Source organism: Paramacrobiotus metropolitanus, unplaced genomic scaffold (assembly GCF_019649055.1).
Source record: "Paramacrobiotus metropolitanus isolate TYO unplaced genomic scaffold, Prichtersi_v1.0 Parri_scaffold0000007, whole genome shotgun sequence".
NCBI classification, from domain to species: Eukaryota; Metazoa; Tardigrada; class Eutardigrada; order Parachela; family Macrobiotidae; genus Paramacrobiotus; species Paramacrobiotus metropolitanus.
This window is the reverse complement of record NW_026570227.1, coordinates 887,003-913,196: the sequence shown is the minus strand read 5'-3', so window position 1 is coordinate 913,196 and position 26,194 is coordinate 887,003. Positions and strand designations below refer to the sequence as shown.

The 26,194-nt window shown below is 51.2% G+C and overlaps 2 protein-coding genes across 2 annotated transcripts; both read right to left on the bottom strand.

The window, feature by feature from the left end:
* Window positions 1–14,254: 14,254 nt before the first annotated feature.
* On the bottom strand, window positions 14,255–16,860 carry LOC129582279 (uncharacterized). The gene is made up of 3 exons (XM_055473769.1): window positions 15,918–16,860; window positions 14,710–15,631; window positions 14,255–14,612 (listed from the first exon to the last, which is right to left on the bottom strand). The coding sequence occupies exons 1-2, from the start codon at window positions 16,494–16,496 to the stop codon at window positions 14,990–14,992; spliced, it is 1,221 nt and encodes a 406-aa protein (XP_055329744.1). The 5' UTR covers window positions 16,497–16,860; the 3' UTR covers window positions 14,255–14,612; window positions 14,710–14,989.
* Window positions 16,861–18,763: 1,903 nt separating this feature from the next.
* Window positions 18,764–22,308, bottom strand: LOC129582253 (uncharacterized). The gene is made up of 5 exons (XM_055473731.1): window positions 22,171–22,308; window positions 21,724–21,862; window positions 21,199–21,665; window positions 19,583–20,188; window positions 18,764–19,518 (listed from the first exon to the last, which is right to left on the bottom strand). Exons 1-5 carry the CDS (start codon window positions 22,219–22,221, stop codon window positions 18,949–18,951), a joined length of 1,833 nt encoding a protein of 610 aa, XP_055329706.1. The 5' UTR covers window positions 22,222–22,308; the 3' UTR covers window positions 18,764–18,948.
* Window positions 22,309–26,194: the final 3,886 nt, after the last annotated feature.

The window sequence follows — 26,194 nt, the reverse complement described above, 5'->3', positions numbered from 1 at the left end:
TACCGCAAGACTATTGAAGCAGCCAAGCTCAGGTACTACTGGGACCGAATGAGCTGCGATATTCACGACTACATCGACCGATGTCAGACGTGCATCTTCGGCAAAGTACCGCGGCGAGCTACCTACGGTATGCTGCAGCCGACTGAAGCTGTTGCGCCATGGTATCGCGTCTTCGCCGACTTCAAAGGACCTCTACCGGTAACACAAACAAAGAAATACCGGTACATTGCCGTGGTGGTCGATCAAATGACGAAGTTCACCATAGCTCGGCCGACCAAGACAAACTCGGCCAAAGAATTCGAGAAGTTCTTTGTCGAAGAAGTCGTACTAAAGTACGGCATGCCACATACAATGCACTCCGACCGGGGCACGCACTTTACGGCAAAATCCTTTGCCAAAGTGGCGAAAATCTTCGGCATCGAGCAGACCTTCGGATCCGCTTATCATCCAGAGGGCCAAGGCCAAGTCGAACGCAGGATGCAGACCATCTGGGACGGAATTCGAAACTTCGGCGGCGCCGGCGACGAACATCGTTGGCACCGGGCCCTACCTTACGTGATCTCCGGCATGAACCGTGCCGTTCACGCAACCACTGGATTCTCGCCATACCACATGTTGTTTGGACGAGAAATGACGATACCGCAAGACGTCCTCGCTGGGACCAACGTCCCAGAAACTTTTACGACTAACGAACGTTACGTCAAGAGGATGCAGCAGCGCCTGAACCGGGCGCATGAAATTGCCAAAACGCGGATCGAAGAAGGGTTCCTAAGGGATGCGGCCATCTACAACAAAAAGAAGTCGCAGGCCGAGTTCAAGAAACGGGACTTGGTCACCCTAAAGAACATGGTGGACGACCCGACCAATCCAAACAAGTTCGAAGGCGTCTACACCATCATTGGCATACCTAAGCCGAATACTTACTGGATCCGAGAGCGGGACACCGGTGTAGAACACACTGTATGTGTCGATCGCCTTAAGCCGTACCTTAACCCGGACGGCCCGAGTCGCAGAATAACACGCTCATCCAAGAAGAAGAGCGGCGACGCAGAACCTGAACCCACAGAGTCGGAAAGGTGCAATAACAAGGCAGAGCCAGGACAAGATGCAGAGCTCCCACATGCCCAGAGCAAACTTGAGACGCTGCTGAAAAAGCAGAAGCCCGGAAAGGGCCCGTCCAAGAAACTTGTGGCGGAGCAACAAAAGACTTTGCGAATCCCTGGCTATGGCCCACCTGACTCAAAGACATCAGACCCAGAGCCACCAGTTAAGCGTGGCCCCGGCCGACCTCGAAAGGCCAAACCGGATTTCGAGACACCGGCGCTGACAAAGCTTCAAAACCAGCCATTAGCCGCTATTGACCCGACTTTGGCCCCGGCGGAACCAGAAAAAGTAACATCCGCTACGGACAAGCCAGCGGCGACCGAAGGGCCAAAGGTGGCCCCGGCGCCCAAGGAAAAGCCCAAGAAACCAAAGACGCCCAAGAAGCCTAAGGCAACCCTTACGGCCCAGCAAGTCCTGGAAGAGGACGTAGTTGCTGAAGATGAGGCGGAAAAGACTTGCTCACCCGCATAACTACAGGACGGGAAAAATCTGAGAAAGTCACAAAGGGCAAAAAGCATAAGCCCAATACGGTCCTACCGGACGTATCGGACAAGTCCAGTACGGTTCCACCGGACGTGCTGGACAAAGCGGTTGATAAGGCTGGACAGAATGACGTATAGATAATTCTAAATAATATCTGCTCAATTAACCGAGCTGCTACCGAAACTAACTAACCTAAACTTAACTAACCTAAACCTTAACGACCAGTAGCTTAGAAGTAGCTAAACTTGGTCCAATATCCGTAACCTTATCTGACAAGGTAGCTTATAAATAGCTAGCCGTACTTCGAACTAACATAGTAGGTAGGAGTCTAACACCGCGTGATTCGTCTCGTGACAGCGCCCCATTCAACGATGGACGGACGCCGACGCACTGATCGCTCTGATGACTCCGACCGCAGTAACCGCACACATCCATATTCACGACCGGAATCCCGGTCGGGCGGATCTTCCACTCGGTCGTCTAACCGGCCTCCGAGTGTACAGGTACCTAATATTAGGGCCAACCTAACCGCCCAGCAGCTGGCAACTATGTCAGTTGGCCCCAGTTCACGGGCCGACACACCGCTACCGCGGTCACAGCCTCTGCCACCTCGAGCCATCCCGCCACAACTTTGGCCGCCAGGGACATTCTCTGACGTCACTGGACTCTTGGTGAATGCAGCAATAGCCGGCAGCCAGCCAAGCTCTACGTCGGGCCAAACGGTCCGACGCTATCCTCACGGCCGTACCGGCTCACATCAGCCAATTCGGTATGGTGGCCTACCGACCACTTCGGCGAGTCAGCCAGTTTTCACCACTGCGGCAGTCGGGCCAACGGTCACGACTACACCGGTCCATACTGGACCGCGGCCACAGTACACTCCGCCTCCATACCATAACCCTTACTATGGATATCCACCATACCCTGCGCCTGGACCTTCAAACCAGCCGCAGCCGGATCCGAATCAGTGGCGATACCCACCACCGTGGATGTATCCGCCTGCACCTTATGGATATCCACCGCCTTATAGCGGATATGGGGCATACGGCCAACCGCCGTATAGCCCACCTTCAGCGGCACAACCTGACCCTACGGGCCAGGCGCCGTCTGATTCATCCATTGAGCCTCCACGAGCGGGACCGGAAGCCTACCAAACTCCAGCGCCGCCGGAAACCCAGCCAAGCACATCACGGCTTGACCAGCCTGGTGATTACCCATTACGGGTATTCGTGAATGGACGGCTCACCATTTACAACTGGCCAGAAGAGGTTCCACCGGAATTAGCGGCCCAACTTGGCCTAACTGAACCGGCACCGGCAGCACAACCACCACTGAACCCAGTGTGTGTAATAAGGCGTGACCAGACTGTCCCACCGACAGAACCTGTGTCTTCGCCAGAGCCGGAAGATGAAGGGGACGTCCAATGGGACCCAACTACCCCACCATTGCGGATTGAATCCCCAACTGAACCTCTGGCCGACGGCCGGACTCCACTCTACCAACTTCAGGACAATCTGAAGGAAGTAGAGAACGCCATCCAGGAATTGGAGGCCATGATTCGAGAATTGGACAGGCACAGCCCTCACTACCGTGAGATGGCCCAGCGCATCATTCTCGATCAAGATGAGTTCCGGCGCCTCGCTCATGAACTTAGTGAGGAAATAGCGACCCGCCAAGCTCAAAACGAGATATTTCCTTTGCATGACCAAACTGGTCAGGCACTGTTGGCGGCATCTCGCAGGCTGAGAGACCAGCTGGAACAGTATCGGACGGAAAGACAGCTGAGGACCGAAGGATCCGCAGCACCAACACGTCCGCCACCAGCACCATCAGCACCACCCCCACCATTGAACCCAACAGTCGTAGTTACCGCTACGACAGGGGAATCTTCCGCGCCACCAGTGGCCCAGCCTACGTCTACCGACGAGGCAATGCTGACGGCCACTGGATTGGAACCGCGAGAACCAGCATCTTCTCCGTATGACCTAAGGGCTTACCCAGACATACCTCCCTTGGAGCGTGAACTCCACGCCGCGGAACGCCTCGAAGAGGAAATCCGTAAGGTTATCAGTAGCCTGAAGGGAGTGGATATTGCCACTTTACGGAGAAAAGTCGCGTTGGACCTGGAATTCCAACGCGTCCTGGAATACATAACCAGGATTAGACGGGCCATGCTTCGGTTTATGGATAAGCCGTTGGATACGGCCAACGACGCACCATCATTGCGCGATTTCCGTAACCGGCAGTATCAGCTTGGCCTGATCGACGAAGCACTTAGGCGCGTGTTACCCAAACCCCGACCGGGGCAGCCAACACGCGTCGGACAAACCGGACTTCTCATACCGACACGGTCCTCAACACGCCAACCGGCAGAAGAATTGAGGATGCGAGTCTCGAGAATTATGCGGATCTCGGCTGAACGATTTGCAGCCGGACCAGCACTAAGTCGACCAGCCAGCGCGTCGGACACAGAAACCGACAGCGACATTGAGTGGTTCGACATGCCAGACCCAACCCCTGTACCAGGACTTACAGCTCCGCCTGATCACCTGGTCGCGCCAGAACGACAGGTCCACCCGAGGCCAACTTCATTGGCGCCGCCTCCAGCCATAGCGGAACGCCTGGAATCGATCATGCGGGGCAACGTTACGCGAGGCAGAACGGCCTACGCGGACGACTTCCCGCTACTAAACCAGCCGGATGACGACAATCGACCGGCCCTCGGACTTTACGTCAGCAATGGGATGATGAACAGGCAGCAGCGAACCAACGGTTACGCGAAGCTGACACTGGGCCCATGCAAATGACGGTTGTCCAAGCACTGAGCATTCGGCACCTTATCAGCGATGCTGGAGATGTCGAACGCCGCATAACCAACCGGATCCAAGAACTCAGCCCGTTCGACCCAGAAGCGGTCAGGCTGACGGAACAGCAACAGAGCTTGGCCCAACGGGTGGCTCTGCTTAAAGGTCTTACTTCTAACCATACGATGCCTACCGGTCCATCGTTAACGGTTATGGACCACACCACAAAATGGATCCGAGAATTTATCGAAGATTACTGGAAAGTCCCACGTCCGCCAACGGCGGCACGCTCGAGTGACTTCGATCCAGTAAACGAATGGCGACCATCACCGGTGTCCGAGCCAGCACTTTTGGCCCTGACATATGTACCGGCCGCCTCAACATCAGTTGGACAACCAACTCCAGCTGAATTGGCCCAGGCCCTAACGGTGCCTGGTCCAACATCTGACCAACTTATGGACACTTCTGGAACCGCTATAGCGGGCAACAGTACAGAAGTCCAACAGCAGGACGTCGAAATGGACGTAGCCCTGCAAGACAAAACTCTGGAACTCTCGCCAGAGAAGTCGGCCGAAACGGAGCCAACACCAGTCCAACCGGCTGGTGAACCTACAAGTCCAATGGCTGTTGATGCGCCAACGGCGTCATCACAGCCTACACCGAAGCCAATTGAAGGCGACACATCAAGTGGCACCCTCGTTGTCCGGCCAACGCCTAGGAAATCGACAGGAGGACGGCCAGAACCGGCCACTCCTGCCACAACAAGTGGCCCACGGTCGCCTAGATTCGAGAAGAAGAAGAGGACTCCTCCGGAAGCGGAAGAGCCTCCTTCACAGCGGTCACTCCCACCTTGGCGAGGACCAAGGAGAACTTGGAGTTGAACCGACCACCCAGGTCCACTCCACCAGCGTTGAGTGACCCAGTAAGGGACTCAGACACTTCTGGCCCTACCAGGCCAGGTCGGTCCATACTCAAGCCAAAGAAGGCGGAACCACCGACTTTGGTACTTCGTGGCCTACCAACCAAGAAGAGGAAGTCGCCGCCGAAGAACTTTCCTGGCAAGGGACACGTGCTCTCCCCACCGGAAGCACCAAAGATTCCGTCAGGAACGACACAGCCATTGCGGGACGAACCTCCAACGAGGCATCGTATCCGATTGACTCAAACGGAGTCATGGGATGACCCGCACAACCGGCTTGTAAGCGAGATCATAGAACTTGATCTACGCTTAAATCTGACTGAGGAAGATATGCGCCAGCGACTACGCGCCGGCGATCCTACACTAACGGACCGAGAGATTGACCGCATCAACCGCGGCTGTCAACAGATGGTCCAAGGACGTACAATCCTCATCAGAAAACTGATGGCCATGCGAAGTAAAAGCCAGGCCCTTCGCCAACGCAAGCTGCCTAGCGAAATCATCGAGCATGCCATCTACATCCGTGGCCCTCACATTAACCCAAGGGCATGGACAGTTGAACCCCGCCCACGACCAGGCCAGCCAGTGGAAGACGAACTTCCACCGGAAGAAGCAGAAAGTGAGGACGAACGTCCTCAACTGCCAGCGGCCTTCTGGGGCGTCTCCTCCAGCGAGGAGTCGGAGATCGAGGAAGACTTGGACGAAAACGTCCAAAGGGCGTTATATGAGACCAGTCAGGTCCGGCTACCTTCAACGAAGGAATCGCCACGCCGAAGTCGATCTCCGTCAAAACGGACTTCTCCTGGACGCGCCACATCAACCCCGGCGCGAATGCCCAGCATGCCGGCCATCGAACCGGCGCCTGCCAGGTTCACACCGAGCCGGCCAGGCAAGTCCCCAACCAAAGAGAGGATGGATACAACACCTCCTCCAGAGCCAACGATGACCATTACTGTGGAACGAATCGCAGCACCTACGGTGTCTGCAGATTCAACACTTGAACCAGTAACGGTCACGGTAACGACTCCTGCACCAGTGGCCGCAAAATCGGCCAGAATGACGGTGCGGATAACTCCGGTTGTCTCGGCCCAACAAGTGGAAGCCGACGCGGCCTTGATGCCCATGAGTGCTCTCACTCCTATCGAGCAGAGACACTTATTGATTCATGCTGACCATAATGAACGACGGCAATATCCGTTCCTGCTCGCAAAGAGACAGGAGGCCAAGGAGCAGAATCGTATGGAAGAATACGACATGATAACCGAAATGCTCCAATCCTTGGTCCTACGGATGATAGATGATTACCGGCGCCGTCGTAACCAGAAAGCCTTTCCCCCACCGGAGGAAGACTTTAGAATGGCTGAAACCCTGTCGTCAAACGCGCCACCAACCGTGGTACCGCCAAAGACGCAGGCACAACCACCAGCGGCCTCAGAGCCAATGGACACTTCTCCGTCTGGACCTGTGGCCATTGCGCCACAGCCAGAACCAGTCCAACCGGAGGAGCCACCGAAGGCCATATCGTCGGCACAAGAATCGGCAGGCCAGAGTCAGTCCGGAACAGGGCCAACGGCCGCTGCTCCGATAAACTTGACGAACATGCCCGCCAGCATCGACGATATACCTTTTGGCCGTCCAGTTACTTTCCCTGCAACAGGGACAATGGAGAATTTTGCACTCGGCCTGGGTGTGATTCACTCAGCTAACTCCCAACGGAGTAAGCAGCCGAGAAAAGCCAAAAATCCAGAGAGGGCCAAACCGGCCTCTCGTCCAACTTCTCCACAACCGAGGGCCAAACCGGCCACTCGTCCAAACTCCCCTCAACCGAGTGGGAGTCAGGCGGCCACATCTCGGCCAACATCGAACCCAGAGGCCGAACGGAACCGCCAGAAGAAACAAGCGGCCAAAGACAAGAAAAGTCAAGAGGCCAAGATCGCCCAGCTCGAAAAACGGCTGTCAGGCGATGAAGATGTCCAAGTCCTATCGGACAGTATGGACAAGTCACAAGAGCCACCACAATATCGTCCATGGCAAGAAGAGGAATTCGAGCCAGTTCCCGAAGGTGAACCGCCTTCGGAGGAAACAATGCTCCCGCGCCGGCGGACGACGAAGCTGAGCTCCCGGACCCTGGACCGGAGGCCACGCACATTGAGATCCCAACGGGTCCATATGTGCGCCAATGGGTGGCAGCGGCCAGGATCATGAGACGTACAACAGGAAGAGACATGTACCAATGTCTCGTCCGAGTTCTCCGAGCCAGAATGGCACATGGAGAAGAATTCAGAGGGCTACCGCCAGCGGACCGTGTACTAACGGCACCCTTCATGCGGCGTGTAGTAACTCTCATCCTGGACATGGGACTTCTGGTCCGCACGCACCGTGACTGGACCAGCATGATGGAGCTTCACGTGCCTCATCGGCCAGCAGGGCTTTCCCGCAGCCGGGATTACGCCTTTCACCAGATATGCAGGACCATCGCTTACCTGCACAACCCAAGAGGCTCCAACTTGGTCGACATAGTCAGGACCATTAACGCTCTCTACTACAAAGGAGAGGCGGACCAGGAGAAATTGGAAAAGATCATTCTTGACGAGTTGTTAGCGTTGGTCAAGGACGGAACTTTAGAAACGACTAACGCCTACCGGGCAGAGCCGATCCGCTTCACTATTCCTGGGTTCATCCCGCAGAAGACCCAACGGTCTCTGTATGTGTCACACGACGTGGGCACAAAATGGGATCCGGACAGAAAGAAAGCGGCTGGACCGCCGAAAGACAAGTTGACCGGCAGAGCCAAGGAGGCATACTTGATCTCCCAAGTGGCCAAACTGCCAGGCCCAAAGAAACTGCCGGTAGAAAAGCCTCCTCGACCGTCCGTTACAAGAAGAGAACTGGCTGCACGACAAGAAGCGGAGGATGAGATGCGCGCAGCCGGAATTCGGCCTGTGCCCAGGGACACAGTGTCACTGCCTAACGCAGCTGGCCGGTCCAGACCTCCTTCGCCAGCCTTATCGGTCACATCCACAAAGAGCCGAAAGGCCACGGCCACAAAGAAAAGAGGGAAAAAAGATCCCTCACCGCAGCCAAGCGATTCGGACTCTGAGGACTCACAACCGGAGGACTCAGAGGATGACGAACAAGAAGAGCCGGACCAGGACCAAACCATGGAGTCCCAAAAGTCCGACTCTGACGACGATGATGACCAAAGCCCTGGTAAACTTACCATGGACCTCCCACCGGACCATGACATGGAAATACCACCCGGTGATGAGAACCAGCCACCTAGCGGTGATCAGGACATGGAGGACCAGGGTGGCGCAGAAAGCGCCAACCAGGAACAAGGCAGCGCAGAGAGCGCTAGCCAAGAAAGTCCAGCCAGCGTGGACAACGCTGAGCCAAGTGGAAGCGCTGCATCGCCCGAACGGGAAAGGATGCGCGACTCGACCTCACCAGAATCAGATGATGGCGAGATTCCATGGACTTTACCTGACCCGTGCCCGGCCATACCGCGGATTGATTACGTCTCGCCACCAACACCAAAGGTGGCCAGGAAATGGCCTGGCGGAGACCCTTCCAAAAAGCCAAGGATCTCCAATTCTGACAAGCGATGGGCATACATTAAGGCGGCCCTAAAGGCGTTGTCCCAAACGGGTACAACCCTTGCTACAGGGGGCTTGGCCTTCCAACTCATCAAGAAATGGAATGGCCCACCGCTGTCCAAGTCCAAAGTGATGAAGTACATACAGATGGCCTACCATGAAGGAGCTATACTACGGACTCATCTGCCCAATACGCAGATCTTCTACACTTTCCCACCGGAAAAAGTGGATAAGGCTCCTCAAGGCTACTGGGAATGGCGTAACGCCGTCCTCACAGTGCTGACCACCACTCAGCACCCATTAGGCCTCACACGAGGCGAAATAGCCAACCAGCTCCTGGGCCGATACGATCTGAACGTCATCTCGCACCATCCACAACTCATCGATGGGATAGCATATGTGCCGAACCAGGGCCGCCCTAGCGGGTTGTACCCTATCTGCGAGGACGTCAGATACGTCGTAAGGAAGATGTTAAACGAAGGATGGCTCGAGCAAACTGTTGACGAGCCCGAGGCCCAGCAGCGGTACAGACAACATAACGTCCCACCGGATCGTTACGGCCCTCGTCCCACTGAAGCCGACTCCTTGGCCTCAACCAAGTCCAAGAAGAAGCGGCGTACTCACCATCAGTGACCTAGGCGTAGAATTCGCATAGGGTCTAGGGGGTGATCCCGAAATAATTCACCGGGCAAGAAAAGCCTAGTTAACAAATCACATGTAAAATCATAGGGACGTAAAACATAGGGCGTAATTATCATAGGGACCCGTCATAGAAAGCGGACTTAACCTCATTCTGCAAGTTTCATTTCTGTTACCACAGAGAATGGGACTTACACCGCAGCAGAAATACGAACCGCGATGCTCGGACTGCAGACGCAACAGCGGCGATAGCATGACACATCCTCACCGCCGGGACAATTCCTCACGGGAGTTGTTCCCCTGCGCATACCACCTGCGGCCGGGCTTCCGCGACGAGAGCGAACGAGCCTACTGCTTCTACCTGGAAGTGGTGAGAGGCAATTTCGACGCTTATATACACATGACCAGCCGCGACGGAAGCCACCTGATTCCCCTACTGAGGGATCATGAGCAGATAGAGATCTACGATCTCTACATGCAACGTAGTGGCGCCCGACAACCTGGCTGGTGCAGTACCGGAACTCCGATTCCTCCACTCAGCCAATCGGCTCGAGAACGGAAGGACGAGCGGGACCGGGAACGTCGATCCCGCAACTCTGGATCTGACCAGTCCTCAGGGCGTGGCCCAACGGCCGCCCCGAGAAATTACGACCATCAGCGACCATCATCAGGCTCTCGATCCTACGGACACGAGTTGCCCATGCCCATGGAATACAACCAGGGGTTCGAAAAAACGATCCTGGAAAACATCAACAAAGCTATGGTTGACCAGGTGGCCCGACAGCTGATGGAAGGTGGATTGCTGGATGCCTTAAAAGGCCAATACCAGCCAGCGCGCACTGAACAGCGCACACCATTGGCACCGCTACCGCGGAACCCCGATGACTTACGTCACCAGATCCAGAGCCGTAACCAGGACCAAAGTGGACGCCAAAGCCGTAGCCAGCCCGAGCGCCAACCGCGCACATCACCCGGGAAGCGAAACGAGACGGAGTCCAGCCTGGTTGTCGCGCAGTCCACCAAGCGACCAGAACGAAGTGTCAGCTCGGTGGCCCACAATATCAGCATCCAGATACCGATGGAAACGGAGCCTGCACCGCCGTCGTCGGACCCACCGGCCCGACAAGACGTGAGCATCAGTGCCACGGGCTTCGATCCATATAAGCATGCTGAGGACCAGGGCATTAACATCCGGCCACTTCCCCACCGGGTTGTGACGGATTATATCATGGGTGCCATCCCATACCCCAGGGACAAATGGGCCCAAGTTGACGCCATGGTCCAAAATCTGCAAACCTTCGTCACCCGGTCCGGCCTCGAAATGGAAATGCAGAGGAAAGAGTGGCCCCGTGACTTTAACATGAAGGACCACATTGAGAACCGAGAAGGCTACCCAATGGTCCGTGACAATGCTCTATCGAGCATCACGGACGTGAACTTACTTGGACAGCCCATCACCAGACCGGACTGGAATGACTTGTGCCAACTGCACATTAAGGACGACCAACTTGACGTCGTCAAATATCTGGCCCAGTTTGTCCTACCGGACGCGAACGCCAGTTTTATCATTGCAGCTTGCAGAGCGGCCATAGAAATCCCATGCAAGCCAGCCGATCACAAGGACGACCCAGCGACACAAACCTATTCCTATAATGGCACGCTGATACGCATCTTTGCCGCCAGACTTGGCCACCTACACTGCCATTGGGAACTGGAAGTTGCCTACCGGCAAGGGAAAATCGTCCCTCGGCTATTGACCCAAGTGGCCCTCCTGGGAAACCAGATCCACGAGATCGAAGCGGGAGTCAAGATCCAAAGCGCCCTGAACATTTACAGGAGTCGCGCTAAAGATTACCGCTATAAACAGCCAACGGACTTCGACGACAATGCGGAAGTGTTCGTTAATCGAACAGCAACCAGGAAACTTCCAACGAAGTTTCGAACCCAGCGATCCTCAACAGGATCGTCTGCACACGTCCAAACCCAGGACGTCCAACCAGACCAAGAAGTCCAGCCGGCCAGCACCTCCAGCCAAAATCAACAAAACCTGACAGAACAGGAATTGGCGGCCATGGAAGAAAGCGTCATCGACCCACTCAATCCTGGGTTGGGCGATGGCGACCAAGCCGGACAAGGAGGGCAGGGATAGGCCAATGGCCATTCCTGCATGTTGGCCCTAAACAGGGACCAACATCAGCTGGACCGGACTTGAACACCATGATGGGTGCAATCTAACGGTTGTTACCCTCGCCCAACAAACGTGGCTTACGGCCATGTACCGTCTACCTCACCGGACCTAAATCCCTGGATCTTAACCGGATTCCCCGGATAGGCTCTGGCTTAGCGGCTGGGACCATGAATTTGGCTCGGCCATCCCAGACCATCCGACGGAGTCCACCGGACCGAACTTGGCACAACGCCTAAGTTCACCGGCATGGAAAGGATCCAGCGCCCAGAAGGCGGCGACGGCCCGCATAGAAGTTGCGACAAGCCGTGGATCAGCCTGGCCCGCATACAAGTTGCGACAAGCTAAGGCCAAGTCCTGGTCCATAGAAGTTGGACCAGGCCCACTATGAGTCTAACCGACCATAGTTGGCTCACGAGTTTAGTTGCCATACCAGGCGACTGGGACAAGTGAGTTCGGGAGCCACATAGTAGTTGTGGTATACCCATTTTGCATGCCATGTCCAACATCCTCACCACAAACCGCCCAGAGGCCCATCTAAAAGATGCACCGCCCCGAGGCCAAACGAGGATGCTTCTAGTCAGCAGGCCGACTCCTTTGTGGTAAACGCTTACCGGCGCCCACAACTTAATTTTTTGGAGTTTGGCCCGGCCAACCTGATGTTTTCGTCAGACGCCACTTAATTTTGTTATGGCCACGGTCTCAGGGAAACCTACCTGACTCATCGGACATGGTAGCCAACTCATGGCCCACGGCCAGTGAGACAGACCAACTTTGGCCCGCCATCAACTTTGGACCGTCGAAAAAACGACTAAGTCCTTTTGGCCCGCCATACACTTTGGACCGTCGAAAAAACGATTAAGTCCTTTTGGCCCGCCATACACCTTGGACCGTCGAAAAATCGACTAAGTCTTTTGGCCCGTCCAACGACGTGGCCACTGGAAAATCGACTAAGTTTTTTGGCCCGTCCAATGACGTGGCTCATCAACAAACGACTAAGTCCACATCGGAGAGCCAAAACCCGGTTATACAGGACCCACACCACAGCAAAGGCCTGAAGCAAGGCCATACCATTCCGGAACCCTGTATCCCGGTCCAGAGCATGTCAGAGACCGAGTTTGGACCGCCCCAACGGGTTTGGTCCATTACACCACTTGGTCCTCGGACTTAGAAATTTTTCCATTATGGCCCTCCTGGACTTAGAAGATTTTTGGACCTAGGTGCATGACCAAACCGGCATGCAAGGCCAAAACCGGTCCAAGTTAGAGACCCATATGGGCCATCCAAACGGAATTGGTCCAAGCATACCATTTTGGATAGCAGGAGCACCCTCCCGCTCAGAGGCATCATTTAAAAGCCTTTATGACCACCCTAACGGGTTTGGTCCATTTCACTACAGGAGCACCTCTCCTGTCCAGAGACATCACTCTGGCCCACCATGGACCGCCCAACCGGGCTTGGTCCACCACAATCAGGAAGGGGACAACTTGTCCTTGCGCATGCAACCGTGCCTTCCTCATACAACTCCGCTGGAATTACTTCACTGGACCCCTGTGGACATCTCTGGGAACCGTCGCCCCGGATTCACAGGACCAGACATATCCTACCGGATAAAGCGGACCGTTGACTAGGACCCCTGTGGACAAAAGCGGCCCTGTGGTACACCTAGTCGGAATAAGCCTTTTGTTTCGTCTAGTTTTTTAACCAAACCTGGTTTTTCTAGACTTTATTAACCAAAGATGATGTTTTTATTTAGCCATTTAACCAAAGGAATTGGCTTTGGGATCTCTAACTATGATCTTACTTTCTTTAATTCTCACCGGAATTGTGATCTTTTTATTTCGATGTTTAACCTATGAGCCTTATAAACTTTATTTTTTTACTTGTTCGACCAACCAAGCCTTCAAACCCCACTGGAACCCCCAGCAACCAGAGTGCACTCCAGATTTCGGCCGTTCGGTGCACTGCACCGCGGGTCTGGAGGAAGCGACCCTACCGGGTTTAGAGACAAAGTGGCATCCGGCCCTACCGGGTATCGGATCCTGGCACCCTACCGGGTCGGCCAGGGCAGAGTCGGAAGGTGCTCGCAGGAGCTCCCACTCCCGCCCAGAGGCATGTCAGAGACCGCTCACTCGAGGCGGTAGACACCTCTTGTGGCTTTTGCTCTGTCGCCCGCCCGCACATGGTTACTCCATTCGTGCCGCGCTATTACGCTGCTTACTCAGCGTATACTTTGTCTACGCTGACCAATCAGCGCATTTCTCTGCACTCTTGGGGGTGGAGCCCTGCGCCTACGGGCGATTCCATGCTTTGCAGCATCAGTTGTTGCATACCCGCAGCACGCGGAATCATTAATCACGATTCCTCACCAGCGCACTGCAGGCACTTTTTCCAGCTTTTCCCGCATTGGGTTTTCTGTTGGTTTTGTGTTGTTGTTGCTTTATTGTTATCACAATAAAGGCTATATTTGCCCCATTTTCCATCTGCTTCTGTGTCTATCTGACAATCATTTGGGGACTTATTGCAGTTGTTAAGTCCGTTCCATTTTTGTTGTCAATACGCGGGTAATCTCTCTCTTGCAAATGTTATCAGCAGTAAACGCATCTCCACAGTCAAAGTCTCGCTATGGGCTTCAATTGGTACGCACGTTTGTCGACTGGATTCAAGTCACTGTTTTCATCGATGCTCTCCTTTCACTAGTACTCAACACAGCGGCGAAGCGAACGCTCTCGTTCTGGCGTCAACGTCCTCGACAATGCTAGCAGTGCCCAAAAGGTGATTCGGTGCAACTTTGTCGCGTTTTCGTTAAAGTTTACCACCAGTTCAGTCCCTTCCGTATGTCGTTCGAAGTAAATATCGCCTGTTTCCCATTTCTTTGAAACCTCCGATAATGAAAATAAATACGATAATTATTTGAATTAATGTTTCATACACCCAACGTGAGCATATTTTTACAAAACCTTTCAAGCGTATACTTACGGTCATGATCTCCTTTTCTCGAACAGAATTGCCATTTGCATCGGTAATCCAGTCCGACAGGCGCCGGAAAATAGTTTGATAAGGCGAAACGTTGAAATCGGGAAGTGCAGGCGCGGCTGTCTTAAACACGTCGCTAAACGCGATTTCTTCGTGTACGTTCACAGCGGCGCGTCTAATGGTCAAATCCAAAAAGGCTGGATCTATCGCTTTGCGATTCACAAAACCTACGCTGGAAGGTACGAAGAAATCCCGCAGTGTGACATTGTACAAAATCAACCGGCTAAAAGACGGCTCCATAATTTTGTGCAAGTGACGTGCGAAGCTTATCCAGTGTCTTTTCGTGGGCATCCACAACGGTGCCTTCAAATGGCAAACTGCATCTAAGTGTAGTGTTGGAGAACACAAATGTCCGCGGCATCGGTTTGAAGGTTCGTAGATCAGAGAGTAATGGAAGCGAAGAAAGGATGTCGTGACCGGTAAAAAGGACATATTGCGTTGCAGGAGTGATGCAGTGGCACAGCAGCGACATAAACATATATGGATTTCGGGGGCGAATACAGCGGGAATAATTAACTGTAACACTTTTAGCACAGTCAGCCGATACCGCAGCGGTGTTCCAGGCAGAGCACACGGAACGTGCAGTTGCTTGGTGTCTTCCATCGAGAAGCGTCATTATATCCGTAAGAACATTGAGCGAAATTTCGTTAATGGAAGGATAACGTTTTTTATCAAGCTCAGTTTTTTTGGTTAAATATGACAGCTTCTGCTGCCATAATTCCCATAACTCTCCTGTTCGGCTCTGACGATCGTACAATGAATGAAACTCATCGCTGTCAAAAAGCGACCAATCTATGTCCGGCATGTCGTATTCCTCCTTTTTATGTATGAGCGCTTGTGGTTTCACTCTCTTCAACATCGTTATCTATAAGAGAAAACGAATTGCATACGAGTAATAAAAATGTATTAAATTACTAAGACTGATGTCACTAAAAGTTTGTCGTTGGTAGTTCCAACACCATTCCAAAATAATATTGCCCAATTATGGCAACGATGCAAGGTAAATCGATATTTACCGTCTGAGTTCGTCTCAGATCATTGCTTGTAATTTTTAATAATATTACCGTTGTCACATTTTCCGTGCCAGTTGATTTTTTTTACTGTACATGTGCTCAGTCCTATTCATTACGAACTCTGCAATTTTGACTTACTATTTTGTCACAGTCCAGAGCCATATCACGCGGCATAAGAAATGTGATATGATTATATATTATTCCGACAGGATGGGTGCGACGGAAATATGCTCTCCATTTATTAATCACCTCCGAACTATGAGGAGCGAACGACGGGTGTACAGGAAATCCATCTTTAACAATATCGTCCTTTCCTAATAAAATCCCTGTGTGTGAAAGACTGTGGAGACGATTGGCTCGAGCGACAGTGACAATTCGCTCGTTTTTATGGAACACTTCCACTAGAGCATAGTCATTTCGATGGGCTGAATTCGGCGATACGGTACATTCGTACCAAGTCCATGCCAGTTTTGCTGACAATTTAAGAAGTATTCTTCGACGGTCCGATGGATCCTGGCTGCCGCATGCAGCTGCGCTGATGTTGTTATCCAAAAATATTTGCTGACTGTATGGGATAACCTCCGGCTGTTGGCCAGCAACACCAAAATCAACAACCCATCCAAATTCCAGTTTATCGACTATAAGACCGCGCTGGAAGAGCCCGTTCTGCATGACATTTACAGCATTCCAATGGTAAATTTTCTTGGAGAACATCATGTTGAACGAAAATCAGCAATCAGGACCGGTGTAACTGGTTCGGCTGCGTTCGAAAAATGGCGTGCCAAACTAAGTGACACAGCAAAATCAAAAGAAGAAGATACCTTTATGACTTTATGCGATTCCCAAGTGGATGAAGAAAATCTTCATTTACTCATGAAGCTTTATGAGTAGCTGATGTTTTTCTACTCGTACACAAGTACTTTTATGATAAAAGTGGTTGTGTACCTGACTAGTGACTATAATTGATGACGTTGACACTGTAATAATACAGAATACAAGGCTGAAAAGCAGCATACAGGTGGCACAGCTTTAGAAAAAAGTGTGGAAATAAAGTCTGCTGATCCATGCAACAGACATGCACAACCGGCTGTACACGTGAAAAATTCGATCAATGAGAAAACTTGTCCATTTACCTCGTGTCATCTCAAATTTCTCATGCGCGCTTGAACATGGCGTTGGTGGGCGTACAGTTGGCGTATTGTACAGCGTACAGACGCAACGGCTCCCTAACGCGAGCCGCCATGAGTCATGAGCGTTGTATATGCCGGGACACGGTTTGTCAGTTATTCAAGCGTTTGCTCTGTCTCATACTAAAATAACAGCTGCTGCGTAACACTAGTGGTGGTTGATAACCGGTGCATTACACGCGAAGCAGAACTAATAATAATAATATAATAGATTGTAGTCGCACACACAAAAGGCTTACAATAGACGGTACGATATACGGTGACTCGCGCACGTCCTCTGGCGTACCCTTACGGATAATTTGACGATAGGATTGACGGTAAAGGCTCAGATGTCGTCAAAGCATACCGTTATTAACTCAGCGATATGCAACCACTCGCGGTGGCGGTGGCCTCCATAACAAAGGAGGCTGCAGTTGTTGCCAAATCACGAAATTTTTGATTGGTAGAGAGCAAGTTTTAAATATTCTTGATTAACCAGCAAAAGTAAATCAAAGAAGAATAAAATTATTTTTAGTTTTTTTTGATACCAAGTGAGCGGTTTGTCCAAAAATTACGATTCTGCAGCCATTTGCGTTTATGCTAAGCTTACGGAGCAGTTGGAGTACTCTGCGCGAGCTGTTCACTCAGACTCCGTAGACTTCTTATGGTAATTAAAATGCTCCTAGAAGTTCACTGGCGCTCAAATTTAGATGTTCTGATATCGAAAAATAATCCCAGATTTTTAGTTTTTGATATGACTTACAGCTGGACGCAGTTTATCTCATACAAAAAAGTGCCAAGGCTGATTGGAAACTTTTTACGTTCTTCACGAAAGCATGACTCGACTGTATCGTACACCGTTTCCTGATGAGTGCGACGCTACAATGTATAACGATGCGGTTCCGATACGTGTCCTGTATCGTTTACCGAACCGTATACCGGGAGTGTGGTACGATACAATCCTAATAATTATGCATTTCCGTTATCACTTGAAAATGGTATGTACCACTGGAAATGGAATCGATGTGTGGAATTCCACTAATCCCATAGGAAAGAGGGTTACGTACGAGCTTTTTGGAGTCAGGCATACTCTGCTGTGGAACTTGTGGAAATATATACTCTGCTATGGAGCATGTAGTCTTGACAAAGGCTTAATTGCAGAACCTCGCGCTTCGCGCTCGGTTCAAATTATGGGCTACGGATACGTACGGTGATGCCGCAGTGGTTTGGTCAAAGGAGATCGGTAGAAAACTGTTTATCAAAACAGGCGAAGAGTCGTTCCACTTGCTTTTTGTTTCAACGTTTACGTTTGGAAATTATGCGTGGTAATGCTGTGAGTGTATTGTGCACAGTCCCTTCTCATGTTCATTGGGACACATTTTTTATTTGATTGCAAGCACTGAATGGGGCTCTTTGCTGTGTGTGTTGAAAAATAAATTCGCAATTCTTATGGTTTGCCTTGGTTTATATGGTAGGCAGTTGCAAGCTTCGTGTCCCTTTGACCTGTTTGAAAACCGTTGGAGGCTTAGTTGGATCTGTTTGGACGCTTAAATGATCGTCTCAATCCTTTTGCTTTCTCGTCTACAGCATAAGATTGTTGCAATGTTCCGCTACTTCCCTGTGTGCATTGTGCAATAGGTTTTCGATCAGTCATTAAGCAGAGCGCTGTCCACTGGAAAGCGAGAAACGGCCGAAAAATGCACCGATGGGAGAATCGAACCCCGGCTACGTCGTTAGATCCGCGCAGCCAGTACCACTGCACCACGGCGCAAGTGTTGAAATCCTTTGCAAGTCTTTGTCGCTGTACATGAGCCGCTTCTCTCCTCACCAGTTTTTTTGTGATACGAGTAGTGAACTGCGGTGCAAACAATCAAACTTTCGGACAGTAAAGATTTTCCCAGAGATTAAACTAAGATCAAGTTTAATTCAAAAAACACAAGGGAGGCATAGATGAACTCAGTCGACCCAACTCAAAACCAAAAAAAGCCTATAGCCAACGTTATTTAGGAATTTGGGCGCACCCGGCAGGTCCGCAGTCCCGACAAATCCCATCCTTCACTGCAGACGCACATTCGACAGAGAAAGACTCCGTTTGGGTCCACTCGTTGCTTGATTTTAAGCAATTTCGGGTAATGCTCACCCCACGCGGCTTCCTGCCAGTTTGGCTCATCCAACCCGATTTCATTCAGGTACACTCCCGCATGGGGGAACGCGTCGCGCCACACCTGCAGTCCGCTGTTGAGCGCCGCCTGTTTGGCTGCGATTTCGGCGGGAGTGGCTGTCGCGTTCCAACGAATGGAGAGACCAGCCAAGAAATCCGCCCTCCGCCACGCTGGCGTCACTGCGGTCTCCATTATAAGGTCATCTCTCTCTCCCGACGCATATCCTCTGGCTATGGCCAGGGTGAAACCGTTTTCCAGACCGTTTTTCAAAGCACCCAGCACGACTTTCTTTGCCACATATTGTGGCTCATAAATGTAGTCGGGGATCAGGCGCGAACCGAGACTCATGCGGAACCCGGATGCATCGAAATCATCCAGGATCCCGAGCGTATCCGTCCAGGCTTTCCATGCCTACCAGTAAAACCAAGTACAATTTGAAACTTTGATAAATTCTTCTGGATAAATCTCAACGTACTTTAAAGCTGGGGAAACGCTGGAAGAACGAAGCGTTACCGAATGGTTCCACGACGAATTCCGCTGCTGCCTGTTTTTCCTCCAAACTGTCAATCAACCACTGTACCACTCCGCCAGCCGTGTGTTCAGCTTTCAATGCCGGTATAAGAAACAAAAAGCTCGCGCCGAATTTCGGATTATACATCAAATAACCGCCCCATCCTAATGACATCATCGTGAATGTGTATGCCGCCAGTTCCTCCACTATTATTTCCAGTTGACTGGCTGTTAAGGTCCCGGTTGGATTGGCATTGACCACAACGAACGAGTACGACCAGAATCCGTGCGGCACCGGATGCAGCTCGTAGGTAACCGATGTGACGACGCCGAACGTGCCACCACCACCTCCGCGTAACGCGAAAAACAAGTCCGGGTTGTGGCAGGCGTTGGCGGTCAGATGCTGACCATCCGCGGTCACCACCGTTGCTTCCAGCATGTTCTCCACGGCCAAACCCCACGCCGGACTCAGGATGCTGTGCCCGCCGCCGAGAGTGAACCCGCCCACGGCGCTGATGGATGGACAGTGCCCGCCCACCATCCATTGGGTATGGTTGAATTCCCGTTCAATCTGGGAACATAACGGTTAAAAAAATAATCCTTTGCTAAATCTGGGGATTTCGAAACTACATTAGGAAGACCGAAAATTATGTGGACTTCCGGGGAGACATGTTCCCATGTTAATTTTTGTCGTGCTCCCTACCAATACCACTAAAATCGTAACCCTACGGCTAGATTGGTGATGTGAAGGATCTACACCATTTACAAAATATTTAGCGAAATACTGTATGCTAAAAACAAACAGACACAAAGTAATTCCCTTGCGCACACGCAGTTAACGGATTTACAGACAGTGCCGGAAAAGGCTGTGGGTGGAGTGAGAGAAAGCGAAGAGAGCGAAAGGTAGTGAAAGGTATGCACGGAGTTATCACCATAAATAAATTGATAAGTAAACAAACAGGATTAACTGATTAATTAAAGAATCAAGTTACAGTAATTAAAAAATATTTTAAAAAATAATTGAATTATGAACAGTTTGAGAAAATAAGATATTTGAAATTATTCATTTTGGGCAGACCGTCAGACCATAAAATCAACTGCGTGATTAGTGTTGGGCCGGCCCGGCCCTTTTGGGAGGGCCGCGCCGGGCCGCGGCCCTCGGCCCTCGGCCCGGGCCGTGGCCCGCTGTAAACGTTAAATATGGAAGAAGACGTAGAAAAACAGAAAATTTCATTGGGATTTACTTAAATTTAGTAGTTTTCGATGAGTTTTTCTTAATTTTCACAGCATCGTTTCTAGGCGAAAATCCGTCTATTTTTCCGTTGACATACCCGCTGTAGCCGCTTGCATAATGACATCCGGGAATGAAATATTACTGTGCTGCAAGACGGCCCGGGGACATGTCGGGCCGCAGCCCGGATCGGCCCGCGGCCCGGGCCGTGCAAACGACGGCCCGGCCCTCTTACACGGGCCGGGCCGCGCCGGGCCGGGCCGACCCAACACTATGCGTGATGATATGTGCCAGACAGGGAATTCGTCCTGATCTGTACATGATATTATAGGCTTAGAGTTACGGCTGACCGTTTCATAGACATCTTTCCACACTTTGCCAGCGGGAACCGTAATAACCGCACCAGGACTGCGAGAAACCGTATCGTTACAGCCGTACGGCATAAAGGACGCTTTCGTCTGGATGTCTCCCTGGAAGTTTCTCATCCAGATCATCAGCGCGCCGGCAGCCGTACTCCGTCCCAGATAATCATGGCCGGTACTCTTAACGACCACACGCAGGTTGTGTTGCGTGGCAAAATGGAGGGCGGCGCGGATGTGGTCGACAGTGTGGGCGTCCACGGCGAAGGCCGGGACACGCCCCTGTTGACACGTGGCGTTAGATAGTGCTTCGTGTTCCAGTGGGCATTGCTGATCGTTCAGTTCTTCCCAGTTGAAGTAGTGCATACTGCCCGGTTTACTACTTAAGTAGTCCTCTTTTTTATAACTGGCTTTGATGCTGAGACATTCGGAGGCGTGTCCGACGTAGCATGGATGCGCTGTAGAACAACTAGTTTTTGAAATTTTTACAGGCAGTAAATTTCGGTGGATACGTACCTGTTGGCACAGTCACAATAAGTTTCCCGCCCAAAGTGACGTTTAGCGCACTCCACTCGTCAGCGCTAGGCCAACATGCATCCCCGGGAAAGCAGCGACACTGAACTGATGCTTGTACTGGTGTCCACAGTAGAAGCAGCTAAAGAAAGATATTAAACCAAAAGCGTTCTCGCTTGTTCGTTAAAACGAAACATCTGTATTCTTAATACAACAGTGTAGCATCTACCATTCAAAAAAATTCTAGATTTATGCGAAACATGCTATACGTAACCACGTTTTCCACCAGCCTTCGGACAAGGAACAAAATTAATTATACCAAGCTGGCAATGTTACAAAAAAAATAGTTTCGCTTCTTTCGCTACGAGTACTACAAATACATTACGCAGAGTACGATACGATTAGAGCGGTTTATCAGCCCGTTTTCAATTCCAACCGTGGATGACTTACCCTCACGCCCAACTGCATAACAAGTTTTGCGTAAAAATTTGCGACAACCATAATATTTCTTTTTCCGAAAAACTGATACGAATTTTTAGCCTGAATTTACAGCGAAAGGTGCATGTGTTAACTGCATTACACAGTTTAAACGGCCTGGTCTGTTTAGGTATTAGTTGCACTACATGGCAGTTGTCAGCTATGATTTTATCGCTTTTTGCTGTGGCACATTTTGGCATTGCCCATTGCTCCTTTATCAAGCCGGTTACCCATCTATCTGATCCTGTCATCCGCATGCATCAGTTTAAACCCGTCGACAACAGCATTCAGCTGCAAAATGCCGGTAGTACCAAGTTGGGTAAATCTGTGGCTGAATTTTCACATGTAGTCACGAGACCGAGGACTCGACAGCAGCGTAAATAAATGTCGCTTTTACAGTTTATTTCCTATACAATACGCATTAAGACTCACATCACCTCATGTCAGCAAAAGCTGGTTTTTCTGAGTATGTATTGCCAAAGAAGCGGACGTATTTTTTAACCAAAGTCGACAGCGACCTTTTCTATGGGTCGGGCGGCTCGACAAGACACAGATACTGGTTCTGTAAAAAATTATAAAAAGCCAAACAAACTAATAATAATTGACCTTATCGAACGAAAGCAAAGAACACAAGATTAAAATACAATGTATCACAAAATAAACAAAAAGGGCAGCTTAATATTGCAGGAATTTGTAGTTGACCGAGAGCGTCACACAAGCTGACACCAGCGCGACGCGAGTCCCAGGACTCTTTACGGGCCGCACACCACTCCAGCGATTCGACGCGGCATCGTAGACCTCCATGGACGCCAGCGGCGCCCCGCCGTTGCTGCACCCACCGCACACGTACAGCTTGTCGTTTAAAGAGAACATGCAGTGTCCGTAGCACGGCACGGTCAGGTCGGGTATGCGCTGCCACTGGGCGCCGGCCACGCCCAGCTGCAGTCGCTCGCAGCTGCTGAGAACGGTGGATCCCGGGCCCACACCGCCCGTCACGTACAGGTAACCGTTGAGTACTTTAGCCGCGAAACTGCAGCGCGGATGCAGCATCGCCGGCATCTCGCTCCACTGGTTCGTTGCCGCGCTGTATATGTCGCCGGAGGCCAGGATGCCGCGGTTGCGACCCTGAGCCGAATATCCGCCGCAGATGATGAAGTAGTGGTGCCACACATCGAAGGCCGCTTCCCGTCTGCAGAAAATATTTTTTTTCTTGTTAAACCTGCTCGGTATAATGCATTCGCTAAAAAAACTTTCCCGATTGCGTTTCTTAAGGAAATGCGCCGGTACATGGCACCAAATTTGTGTACACTGACAAAACACTAAACACAGCATCTGTAGAACGTTGACTAAAAATATTTTTAGTTTTACTCATCACATTTTTTTCACGGCGACAAATGCACAGTTTTGTATATTGGTATCCTGTAAAAGTTAAAACAGTCTGCAGATAATTTGCCCATACATATTCTGTAGTCAGTTGATTCGTGTATTACAAAGTTTCAACCCACCGTACCCACCTGATATTTTTCGGGCTTCGGATGCAATCGCTGAATCGCATTGAAGCCGGGTCGAAGGTATAGGAAGCCAGTTTTTTCGTAGTGCTTGTGTTCCAACCGAACACCAACCCATTAAGAGTGATCACGGGAGAGGCAGCGCCCACAAACTGCTCCTCGCAAATATAAACCATCTCCGCCTGCACTGAGTCATCATCAATCAGTAACGCATACGTTCGGAGCTGCGCGCCGTGTTCGACGCGGAACCACACGCGGTTGTTGACCACGGGGCCCATCTCCTTGACGGTGTTCCACGTCTGCAATTCCGCCGGAAGCGGGACGGCGTGAATCTTGTTCTCAAGCGCGTCGTACAGGTGCAGACTGGTCTGATGCCGGTCGGCGTAGAACAGGAAGGCCACCTCGGTAAAGTGGCGTTCCCGCGGCGTGGCGCTCAGACGGACGCCAGGCGGGAAGAGCCGCGTCTGCAGTTCCAGGAGGCCGTCGCGCAGCGGACCGGCAGCTATGAGGATGGCCAGAGGGAGTATGTTGGGGAGTAGATCCCAGCGGATCTCCGGCAGGACGGCCTCAAAGTTCTCCGCCGTCCAGCGTGCCGGATAATCCACGTGGCACCAGTTCATCACTCTCTGCAGCGCAATAGGCATAGAGAGATGCTGGGCGTAGACAGTGCTAACAGTCAGTGGTACTATAAGTTTGCCCGGCAAACACGCTTCTTAGATTCCTATATGCTTTCTTAAGCATTTAGATTCTTAGGCTTTCTTTGGCTCGCGTGCTAACCTGGTACACTTCCATTTCCGAAGAGACCGGCAGGAAATCTTGCCGGATGCAAGCCAGCACTTCGTCCAAGGACAGATGTGCGTAAGCCACAGCGGGATCGGCAGGCACTGGTGGTTTACTCTGACCGGCGTTTCCGGGCGTTTTGCTAGCCGTGCTGGATGTCGGCTGTGCCACTCCTGCAAAACATGCTGCTACGTAATATTTCGTAAGATAATTTTATGGAGAAGACTCCTATGTATCCCACGAAAAACGACTGGAGACTAAACACCTGGTGATAAGAATCACGCAAAGAAATTTTAAGATGCGTCAGTAATTTCTTACCATGCGATGGCGCCGGTGTTTGTATGGTCTTGATTGCCTTGACGGCCTGGCACGCCTTGGAGGCGGTTTGCTTCGGTGCTTCTATAAACGTAATAATTATTTCTACTAGCAATGTACCTTTCACTCTTCACACTTGAAGTTTCATTTTAAACCGCAGAATAACGACATTTTTGAAAGGAACTGATAACATAATTATCACACTGATTGAAAAATATCCCACTGCGTAGCTATTTGACCATTACTATTACATGTACGGGAAGAGACCCGGTACAAAACCAATCTTTTGTTTTGTTAATCATGCATGCCTGTACACATATAAGCATGTGCAACATACCGTATTTATCGAATTAGAATCCACAGGGTTACAAATATTACAAATGACCCACGGGGTGGGCTCCAATTACGGGCATGGGCTTGTATTTAGGGGGGGCTTCAATTTTTCAAACCAGCTTTTTGGCATTTTTTAATATGGGCTTTACGGTATTTAATTAAGCCCATGGGCCTCTATTTCGGGGGGGGGGGGGCTTATAACTTTCAAACGACCTTAGGGGTGGGCTCTAATTACGGGGGGGCTTCAAATTCGATAATTACGGTATGTACAGAAACGCATGCGCAGAAATATACAGAAATGTTTTTTTACCTAAATGTATCTGTAAATATGAAGATAACTTTTATACCGGGCCAGAGTGGCACCATTTTGCAAATTTAAATTGAATTTTTTAAATTTTCAAATTCTTTTTAAAACGGGAGTTCAATGCAAGAACCGTGGTTCGATGTATGCGCAACTAACATGTACCGGGTCATTTGGCTAACGCTCATATAGTGCAGTTTAAAACTTTCCCGGGTATTAGAATAAATTATTAAAGGTCAAACAATAAGACCACTGCGCAGAGCCTGCCCCATAAGCTTATGCATCCAAAATAGGTAACTAATAGAACCATTTTCCGAAGTAAAGACTAAAGACCTCATTCAACACCCTTACGAGAAAAAAAACTATTTAGCACGGGATAGCTATTCGGTAAAGTGCGGTAATTTACTGTTAATGGCATCCTGTCCCTGTAGTGAGGGGGGCATGGGGATCTTGAAGAACGCCGCAGCTGCCTGCAGATGGCTGGCCGTGCAGTCGATACCCTGGCCCTGAAGGCTAGCGCCCAGCGGCAGACGTGGATTAAGGGTGGCCTGCAGGACGAGATGCGCCGCCCAGGAATCGATGTGCGCTGGCAGGGTAACGCGGCACTCGTAGTGCTGTCGGCTGCATGGCAGCATCAACGCCTCCACCTTCGACCAAGGGCTGTACAGGACAAACTCCCCCGTCGTCACTGCCACCAACGGCGGGGGTGGCAGGCATTGCTCCCCGCCTCCGCCGCTGACGCTGTCGTCCCGTCCTGGGT